This window comes from Rhagoletis pomonella, unplaced genomic scaffold (genome assembly GCF_013731165.1).
Source record: "Rhagoletis pomonella isolate Grant_MI unplaced genomic scaffold, Rhpom_1.0 Rhpom_scaffold_00361, whole genome shotgun sequence".
In the NCBI taxonomy this organism is placed as follows: domain Eukaryota; kingdom Metazoa; phylum Arthropoda; class Insecta; order Diptera; family Tephritidae; genus Rhagoletis; species Rhagoletis pomonella.
Window position 1 is genome coordinate 32701 of NW_023458915.1, and position 11118 is coordinate 43818.

Consider the following 11118-nt stretch of genomic DNA (forward strand, 5'->3'; position numbering starts at 1 on the left):
AAGGAGAGAGCACAATTTTGACATTTCATTTGGAGGGGAAGTTGCAAATTCGTGCTGGGAAAATTTTTACCAGTAAGAATTTGCAAGCAGGATTGTGGTACACGGTTGCATTTTTGTGAACATTTATTTGAATCAACGAGTTCGTTAAATTTAAAAATGAACAATCTTGTTGCGATTTACTAATGAAAGAAGTATGCTAATTTTTGTTTATTCAATTAATTTAATTAATTCCAAACATTTGAAAGGTACTCGGCTGAAAAAGCTGTATCCGTAATCGGAAGGCACTCGACACCACTATCGACATAGGAAATCCGACAGTGACTTCCACAATGAAATTGAAGCGTTTGTATGTATGTATGTATGTATGTTTATTCATTATTTTCTTAATTCATAAAAAATGTACAATAAAACAAATACATAATCTTAAAATAACAAATTCAGTAAGAAAATAGTTAATGACATAGTATGCTACAATAAAGAGCAGTGGAAATGTCATTTCATAATTGTTACATTAGTGGGGGGCATAAGTAGAAATCAAAATGTAGTTGCGAATATGATTAGTAAAGTTAAAAATTATTAAATTAAATATATGAATACAAATTTATGCATAAAAATTTAGGCAAAGCATTCAAAGCAATTTCAGAACCTACATCAAAATGTATTATGTTAAACCTTCAGCGGTAATGCATTACTTATACACTAAGGCCCACTTGCACAACGCCGAGTCATTTCCTGAACTAAGTTAATTTGATAATTTGTCAAAAACGTATGGATTTAACCCCCCATTTGACGTTAGCTCTGAGTTAAAAATATAAATTTTCGTTGTGCAAGTCAGCCTAAATAATAGGTCACAGCAAAACTTCGATACCTTCATGATTGAAGCCAAAAAGCCATATTTTCACCTCTTTGAGGAACACTGAAAGCGATCTAATAAGCTGTATATCGTCGGGTAATTTGAGAAATAATTTACAAGACACTGTGGCGTAGAAGTTTCGAAAGAGTGTGGTGCGAAAGCTCGGAATTGCTATGTTAAATAACGATCTACTTCTCAGATTGTATAGATTGTATATAGGACTTTGAGTATATCCGCTCCTCATGAAAAAAATGTTCAAAACTTTAAAGTAGTACAAATGACGCAAAGGAAGAATATTTAACTTTTTGAAGAGATCCATGGAATGTGTCATGCGCCCAACGCTACATATTCTTCGAATAAGACACTTCTGCATGACTAAAAGCGGACGAACCTTATTAGCGTATGCACCACCCCAGCAACTGATTCCGTATTGTAATTTAGAGTGGATTAACCCATGGTATACCATTATCAATAATTTGTTGGAGCACAGTTTTTTCAAACTATAGAAGGAACGTACGGCTGATAGAAGGTAAAGCTTCATAGCCGAAATATGCGAAGACCAACTTAGGCTTTGGTCTATTATAACTCCTAAATACTTAAAGTCAGGAACAACTTCGATGTTAAAGCAATTATTGTTGCAGTTAATACTATGATAAAAAGTAGCTACAGCATTTTGCTGAGTGCAATTATTAGAGCATAATATATATCGCATACAGTTCGAGGCATGAAAAGTAAATGCGTTATTTGGTATGTCTTTGTTACCAAGACTAAAATACATTAACTTCGTTTTGTTGCTTGCTACCAGCTTGTGGCCTGCAAACCAAGATCTTAGCAAATGTAAGTCGTGGTTGATATCTACAAAAAGATTAAATGAGTTGTCTGATCCGTATGCAATGGCAAGGTCGTCAGCAAAAGCAGCAACCTTCCCGATAAAAGGCAACGAGAATACTGAATTGATATAAATCAAAAACAAGATTGGTCCAAGAACCGATCCCTGGGGTACACCTAGGGTTATAAATCTGGGTTCACTCAAATAATTTTCAATTTTAACTTTTTGAACTCTGTTCGTTATGTAAGATTCAAACCATCTTAGGATGTTACCACGAAAACCAGCCGAATTTAATTTGCTCAAAAGAATAGTATGGTCAACCATGTCAAACGCTTTCGTAATATCGACGAATAAACTAGCACAACTCTTTCTTTCATCAATGGCCTTATATATAAATGAACAGAAATCTAAAAGAGCATCTTCAGTGGAGAGACCGGACCTAAAACCAAACTGCATTGGACTGAAGAAATTTATTTTATCCAGATATGCTAAAAGTCTACCCTTCACAGCTTTCTCGAAAATTTTGGTTATTGAAGATAATAAGGATATAGGTCTGTAGTTGTTTTTATCTTTTTTATTTCCTTTTTTAAAAAGAGGTATAACAGTAGCACACTTTAAGTCTTCTGGAAAAACTCCAGAGAGTATACTTAAATTAAATAAATGCTTCAGAACGTCAACAATATACAATCCTATGCTCTTTAATATTCGATTTGAAATGTTATCACTTCCACTAGAACCAGAATTTTTTAGGTTTTTGATTATGATCAGAATTTCTGAGCCGGATATGGGATCAAAGAAAAAAACTGTTACTGGGCGGGGCGAGTTCAGGATGCAATGGGTCAGTTTGACACGTACAAAAATTATAGTTGTTAAATATAGCGGGACCAGTACCCACGTTAACAAAGAAATCATTCAGCGCATTTGCAACTACCAGAGGATCCGAGACATCAGTGCCGTCCAAACTTAACACAAGCGAATCCGATTTGCTTTTTGATTTACGGTTAATAATTTGGTTTACAGCATCCCATTCTCTTCTGAGTTGTTGAAGAAAGTCAGAATAAGAAGAAATATACGTATTGGTCCTGTTTTGGTTTCCACCTGAAATGATTTAAAAAATGTACTATGCTCGAAATGCAACCATGGACGCTAGCTGGCAGTGAAGCTTGCTAATGTTTGCTAATTCCTGTTCGCGCAAAACTTAGTAAGTTTCTCTCTTTCGGAGAGTAAAGTACCTTGTTCTCTGAATTTTGTTACTGGCTAATTCTTACTGGCAGTTGCATAGCAAACACTCCTAATATTTTACAGCAGAACAAAATATTACACAAAAGATAGAGTTAAAATGGTGATTACAATAAAACACAAGTTTAATCGTTAAAACCTTTTTCTAATTTCTCTATTACTACGGGCCAATGTGTTCAGCAGAAATAATTTATACGCAAAATTCCTGTGGACGCAAGCGAAACTTGTGATTTTTGGCCATTTTTGTAAGGGGTCCCTAGGGACCCATAGGAGACGTATGTAGGTGGGTCAGGAGTTGCATTTCTTTCAATGGCGGTTCATGCCCCCTCCACGCTTACTCCCTCTTCACCCACCGCCCCTTTAACGACCGCCCTTTATGGGAGAGTTTTCCCGACTTTTCAGAAAAATTCGTATGTATGCAGTTTGATAGCCCATTCAATTTTAGTACAACAAAATGCAAATTTTATACTGCTTAAAAATCGCATTAAAATTTTGGAATTTTTTTAATGGACAGTGTTATAATTTTTTCCATACAAAAAAAAGTTGTTGAACATACTTTATATGGAAGATATTGCGTCAACGCAATTTTTAGCAGCTTCTAACATGCAATTTGTTATACTAAAATTGAATAGGCTATAAAACTACATACTTATAATTTTTCTAAAAAATCTGATTAGATATTGGAAATTAGTGCGCAAATTTTTTGAATTTTTATGACTTTTGCACAAAGTTTGGGGATTTTATTAACTGACTTAACAAAAAAGGAGAAGTGTTATCAATTCGTCGGAATATTTTTTTTAATGTATGTTATCGCATAACTTTGGACCACGTCAACCGATTTCTATAAGTCTTTTTTTAAAGGAAAGGTTTTACCTCACAGGTAGTCCTTTATTAATTTAGTCTAAATCCGATTAACGAATCATAAAGAAATTAACGATAATCCTAAATTTGTATACGAGAATTGAAGTCGGTTTTATTTTTTGTTTATAAATTACTTGTGCGATTTCAAAAATTTTCAATATGGCGCTTAAGAAGCCTAAGCGAAATGTGTTTACCAAATTTAATTGATACGGATATATCATATAAGTGGGCGGTGCCACCCGCATTCTCCTAAAATTTCTTGAAAAAATCCACTTTTTTGCTAAAGAGCGATTGTATATACAATTTTGAATAAATATTTATGAACGCATTAGCAACACTGCTTAAAAAATTCGAAATTCCGGTACATGCACACATATAATTTAAGGCCGTATTTAAGAAAAGCCGCCTAAATTCGACAATTTTTAGGCGATTGCAATAAATGGCGTATCACTTTATTTGGAAATAGATTTAATTTTAGATAGTACTCCATATTTTGAAATTGTAGAATTAAAAAAATTAAGATAAATATGGGTATTTTTAAAATTTTCTCGATAAAAATCCCAACAAGTCTAGTCCGACAATAAATTTTTATATACCATTTTAAAAGCCTATATATCCTGTTCTAAGATAATATTCGATCTTTGAAATCTTAACAAAAAAAGTCATTCAAAAACTGCTAAATCTACAATATCCTATTTTCTGACCTAAATGACCTTTAAAAAATCTATAAAAATAGGCAATATGATTTATCATAAAAACAAATAAAATTCGGGGGTAGGGTCTTGAAATTTCCAAAAAAAGCATTTTCGAGGGCACCCTAATGCATACTCAAAAAAAAAAAAATACGTATTTTGGCCATAAACCCTGCCTTTACTAAAATTGTTAATATCAGACTACATAAAAGCCAGGAACTGCATTTTCCTCTATAAACTTATACATACATACGAGAACCCCACGTTATCTGTAACTTATTTTTCCAAAGTCGGAACGTTCCTCTGACTTAATTCTGCCTTCATATAACTTTAAAAATTGTGCCAGACTGTTTTTCATTAACGCTATTCGTATTTGGAATTCTATTCCTCATGCCGTCAAAATGAAATTCTACAAAAGCAACTTTAAAATTTCCCTCCATAACTATTTCTCTTCGAGTGGATGAACGATCTAAATAAGTATTTATCTAGTCCATAATTTTTAGTTTATACATTTTATTTAGTGAGATCTAATATCATATTTTGTTTTGTTTTATTTCCTGCATTAATATTAATATTACCTCTGAATCTGTTTAGCTACATTCAAAAGACTAAGTCTTATTGTACTAATTTTAAATATAGAATTGATGAATGAATATAAGATATATTACTTACTGGATCCACAACTAGAACAGAACATCTATCGAAGTACGAATTAAGTTCATTTAAATTTTTTCCAACTACATCTAAGTACATGCATATACATTCGACCAGAAAAGGTAATTTTCGGTTCATAATTTAAAAACGAATGTTATTTTCTACTGTATGTATAGCCGAGATTATCAAATAAAAATAATGAACAAATTGAATGGAACTTCATTGATTTAGCATTATTATTATTATTGTTGGGGATAAAGCACTGCGACCTTAAGATCTATTGTGCCCCCTTCATGGATTATAGTGTGTATATTAATCCAGTAACCGAGAAACCTAAATCTATGGATTTCACTTCGCTTTTGGTTATCAGATGTTCACCTAGGTGCTCTTTGCGTTTGTGCATCAGTGCAGGACATTATTCTAAGATGTGCTGTGCAGCCTCGTTTTCCGTCATGCAAAATCTGCATCGCTCATGCGAGTAAATTCCCAGTTTAGTCAGGTGATAGTTCAGCCTGCAGGGCCCTATCAGGATTCATGTAACAATTCTTAAGTTATTCTTTGATAAGCTCATACATTCCTTGAAGCGTTTTAGGTTAAATGTTCCTAAAAGTGCTTTGGACTGCAAGGGGTCGATACACCCTTCTTCGCTAGTTTATCGGTAATTTCGTTTCCTCTCTCTCTCTTCGCCTGAGAATATGAAGAGGGGTAAGATCTAAAAGAACATCCAAGGATGCGGTTAGACAAGTTCTCATGGCTCCGGTCATGCATACGCATGCCAGCCTTTAATTGTTCCGAGTTATATAGTTCGTAAAGTGGGTCGTACTATAGTGGTGTAGATCCACTCAGTATCTTTGGTGTGCATCACCAACTCTTTACTGCCATGGACCTACACGTCATAAATGATATTACAGCTTTCTTCGCAGTTTTTAGACTATCAAGTTTATATTTCCTTGAGAATGGTACTATAGTGGTTTTTACTGGATTTACATTCAGTCCCACTTTAGTACACCATTTTCGGGTTACGTTCAGCCCCAGGTGATATGTATGTAGATGATAAAGATTATTAGTAAAAAAAAGTGTGGGTACCGGTAGGTCAGGTCTTGAAATTAGACGAATTTTATAGAGAATTTTATGAAGATTTCGAATATACGGCCCTTATTATGAGTTGCATTCGATATTCGATCTTCACTGGCTATCGAAGATCGAATGTGAAATTCGTATTAAGAGCTATGCAAGCGTGTCTAAATTTTCGTTGAGTATCGAATTCTCATCCCTGGAGGAACGTACCTTACTTATAGGACAATTATCGCTTATTTTTAGTTTTTTCTGGCATATTTTTCCCAGCCCTAGTCATAAAGTTACCGCTAAAAATTTCTTTATTTAGGCAGAAATACAGACGGATTGGCAATTGCCAGTAGACTTGCAGCTGCAGTGGAAGGTTTTCGACATTTACAGGTGTCTATTCTGGACGTTACCGATTGTTTTGTAACCGGAAATTTTTATTATCAAAAGTAAGCCCCTACCGCAACAAAATTAGCAAAAAGTGTTACCAGTTCTTGTCACAGCGATTCCACATAGGTGCGTTGGTAATGCAGTTAAATATTTAGTAATTCAGGTATGAAGATTTTAGGAAATTCTGGCATTGCATATTTCACGGGGAAATACCAACTTAGATAGCAACAAAATTTACTTGTTACAAGAGTAGACAGATTGCGAAAAGTTTTTAAAAATTGACAGGAACTTATTTACCGGTTACAGAATTTTCATTACCAGTGCAGATTGACCTGCTCAGCAGCTACAACATTTTTGTTACCAGCCCAGAATTGACCTGCTAGCGGAAGTTTACTATTTTCTCGGCTATGGAGAGGACAACTATCAAAACCTATGATGTATGTAATGTCGAATATCGACTATAGAATACATTTCCCCACCTTTGTGAAATAAGAAGTAGTATAAACTTCCTGCACATACATATTATGTAAATGCTACTTTTTTGCGTGTACTCGTATGTACCATATATGCATCTATTAGAACCATATATGTAATACTCCTATATTGGCAGTAAGAGCTAGTACCGTCCGAAAACACTACAGTACAGATATATCAATAAACACGTACGAAAGAAAAGGAACACACACATTTATAAATAAACATGTACACAACACATATACAAAACCGGCACTCAAGTACACAATACATTGACAAAAACAGTACTAGACTGTCTCGCTTTGATTTCGGAATGCTTACACATTGAGATGTTAGCTTACTATCAATATAGAACATATCAGTAAAGTAGCATTTACATATGGAAATACATATCGTGCATGAATGCTTTAGACTCCCTTTCATATTTCAACTCTGCAAAACTGTTCCAACATGTACATACATATGGGTTTTCCCAAACTGGCGTTACATCAAGCTGGTATGACAAAATGTTATAAAAGAACATTGAAAAAGTCAAAATTTTAAAAGGTTTTTCTAGATTTGCATAGCAATTAAATGTCCTTTTATTGATTAGTAAATATACGCGCTGGCGTGACGTTACGAAAAACCGAAGTGGATTTTGACTTGTGTTACAAACTTGCCAAACTTTGAGAATTGGGCAAGACTATTTGTTGAGCACCCTTGATATAAATGATGGCACCTGATAACTGCTGTTCATGTATTTATCTTCTTTGCAAAAATGATGCCAAGTTTTACAAAAGCACGACTTTTAATACTAGACTTTAAAATTCAAAGAACTTAAATGCACTAGTAGGCTAAGTTTTTTTAATAAATCTAGCTTGAAATACCTAAAGAATAGGGGCCGATGGGCTTAAGAGTGGTAGTGATCCGCCCCTTTTTCCTAGTTTTAATGGCATAACTTTTTTTTCGGAAATTAAAGGGCGGCACTTGGTGGTTTAAAAAGTGGATTTTTTAATATTTTCAAAAGCTTATATTTCGAAAAACTATTGAACCTATTTTCAAAATAAGTAACAGCCATAAATTTGTTTTTGTTTCCTAGAATGTATATAAATATATACAAATCAGTATATATCAGTATTTCAATTATCTATACCGTGTTCTTATTTTTAAAATCGGGTCAATAGTTTTCGAAATACAAGCTTTTGAAGGGTAGGGCGTCATTAAAATCAGGAATCAGGGGTTGGGTATGGAAAACTTTGTAAAAAGTAATACCTGACCCCTCGAACCCTTCACAACCCCATGGGGAACCATTCTGACACAGAAAATGTTAACTCGGGTTAAGACATCCCAAGTATTTTTCTTCAAAACACTTTTTTAATGCAAAAACCTCATTTGATATTTAGCGCCTTTCGACATTTCATAATCAATATAATTTTTTAGTTTAATTTTACTCACCTCGTCGTGTAGGAGCTTTTGCTCTTCTTCCCCAATAGTTAAATTTATTGATTCCTCATTAGACTCGCCCGCGTTTTCCTCTTCACCTTCAGGCCCATCATGATAATCCCCTTCTTCATCTGCGCCATCATTATTACCATCACCTCCTTCATCCTCGATAATTACACATTCATCATCCACATCGCCTACTTGGTCGACTTGATCGTCGTCATCGCCCTCGAATTGGTCATTTTCGTCATAGTATTCTTCCTCTCCGCCATCTTCTGTTTTAATAGGTATATCATCTTCGTCAATAGGTTCTTCTTTGATTTTAATTTCTTCAATGGGCTTTCCACCAACTTTTTTCGCTTCCATTGCTTTCTTAGGGGTGGCTTTGGTATTAGGCATAAAAAGGTATTTTGCAGGATCTAAGCCCTCACTTTTGATCGCCTAAAATAATTATTGATGTTACATATATATACACGCACATATGCAAATTCATATTTATATCTACAGCATGTGTATCGAATATTACCATCAGCCTGCATGTTTTACATACATTAGGTAATAAATTAATAAGTACCTGTTCAAGCCGCTCCACTAAAGTTGCCTTAGCGCCAGAAGTTTCTAACTTTCTTTTTTCAAGCTCTTCTTTCAAATCATAAACACGCAGTTCACTCAATTTTTTTCCAGTATCTGGCATTATTCTTTTAAAGTTTAAGATAAAATCCTTCCCTCAATTAAAATATGACGGATATGAAATACAAAATGGCGTTTTAATGACATGCAGGGTTGCTACGTACAGAAAGCATTGTAAATTGGCACTACTGCATAATCTATTACAATTTTTAGGTGTGATCGCAAACGTGAAACGTATCCACGAACGAAAGACACAAGATCACGTAAGAACGAGAGAGTGAAAAAAGTCGACTTTTTTAGCGGGTTCTACGCCATCTTGTTTCACTGGAAAAAGAAAGAAAAGTAAACAAAGCAAAGAAAACAACGAAAACTAACAGCCCTATTATGTTGCCCTCACAAAATTCACCACTCTCACTATTGTGACGTTTCTGACTACTGTGAGCTTATCCCTATGCTGGCGTAAATTCGAAAGCTCATACTCTCACAATTGTCAGAAAATTTACGATGTACGAATGAGACCCTCACAAGAGAAAAACATCCGATTTTTATTGAGCAATTGAATAATGTTTTGTTAATTTTCGTTCGCTATCAGTGCCTGTGTTATTTTTTTTTTAACTAAAAGTATATTCAGTAATGGCAGAGTTATTGCCTGTTTTTGCGGCAGTTTCGGAAGAGCTGGAGCAGGCAAAGGATTTCATTTCCATACAAACTTTTGCACCAAGTTTTGGATTGCAACTGTGTGAAGTACTGGGGCTACCCCTGCTTTGTTATTTATTTTTGAATTCGCCTAGAAAATAAATAAAATCAGTAATTATCAAAGAAATAAACAAATTGCAAAAATATTTACTGTTCCTTATGTTCTGCATCCATCTTTTGTATTTATTTTATTTACAAAACAGCTGTTAGACAGCAAAATGCTTTTCACCCCGTGTTGTGATTTTGTTGAGCTTTTTTCTTATGAGGTGTGGGCAAGAATAACCTCACAAAATAGACCTCACGAGAAATCTCACAAATTTTTCCTCACAACTCAGTTGTGAGGTTTTTTAGAATTGGGCTGTAATATTGGTCGAAATAATTGTCAACCGACGGCCGCTGTGGTTTAGTGGTAAGCAGTGCGCGCTTCCACTCCGCAGCACCAGGGTTCAAACCCTAGTCAAAGCAAGACCGCAAAAGTATAGAAAAAAGGCTTTTTATCAACAGCGGTCGTCCCTCGGCAGGCAATGGCAAACCTCCGAGTGTATTTCTGCCATGAAAAATAGCTTCTCATAAAAATACAATCGCCGTTCGGAGGCGGCGTAGAACTGTAAGTCCCTCTGCTTTGTGTGATAACATCAAGGCGCACGCAACACATCGGAGGAGAAGCTCGGCCAAATACTAATATATGTGTAAACGCCAATCTATTATTATTATTAATTGTCAACCACTTTAAGGCCCTGCGTCACATGGATGTTTTTTGATGACATCCAAGATAACTCAACTTTTGACGCACGCATATGCGGCATAACAACAACAACAACAAAAATGTGGGGAACCCGCTGATTTTTGACCAATCAAATTGAGCCGTTTTGTTTGCGGCAACGTTTTCATTGTGCCGGCTGGCCATTATTTGCGCGTCTGGTCATTATTTGCGCGTACACACATGTGTTAAATATCGTTATGTACTTACAGCACTATAAATAAGAAGAGATTTTCGAATATTATCAGTGCAACGTTAAAAATGGACGCGAATCAAAATTTTCTGAAAGAGTTTTTAGATGTCTATGACATGATGTACTGGCAGGCTTTATAGTCTATAACTTTACCAACCTTGTTTTGTTTTGGAGTAAAGACTTAAACATATTCGAAAAATTAGAATTTTCCATGATAAATTCACAAAATTCACGTTTCTCATAAAAATGCAATCTTACAAAGGATATTTTATTGATTTTCAACTTACATTTAAGAAAACTCCATTCAGTGCTATAATTACGATTCAGTTTCCAGTTTAAAGAAACACAGGCAATAATTATGTA

General features: G+C 34.7%; 1 protein-coding gene across 1 annotated transcript in view; it reads right to left on the minus strand.

The window, feature by feature from the left end:
- LOC118750693 (SAFB-like transcription modulator) overlaps nucleotides 1–9236 on the minus strand; it is a gene marked incomplete in the record, with an annotated part of 16793 nt that extends 7557 nt beyond the window's left edge. The window contains 2 exon segments of the mRNA XM_036485424.1: nucleotides 8489–8917; nucleotides 9051–9236. Of these exon segments, the coding sequence (XP_036341317.1) occupies nucleotides 8489–8917; nucleotides 9051–9170 (549 nt within the window).
- Between the last annotated feature and the right edge of the window lie 1882 nt (nucleotides 9237–11118).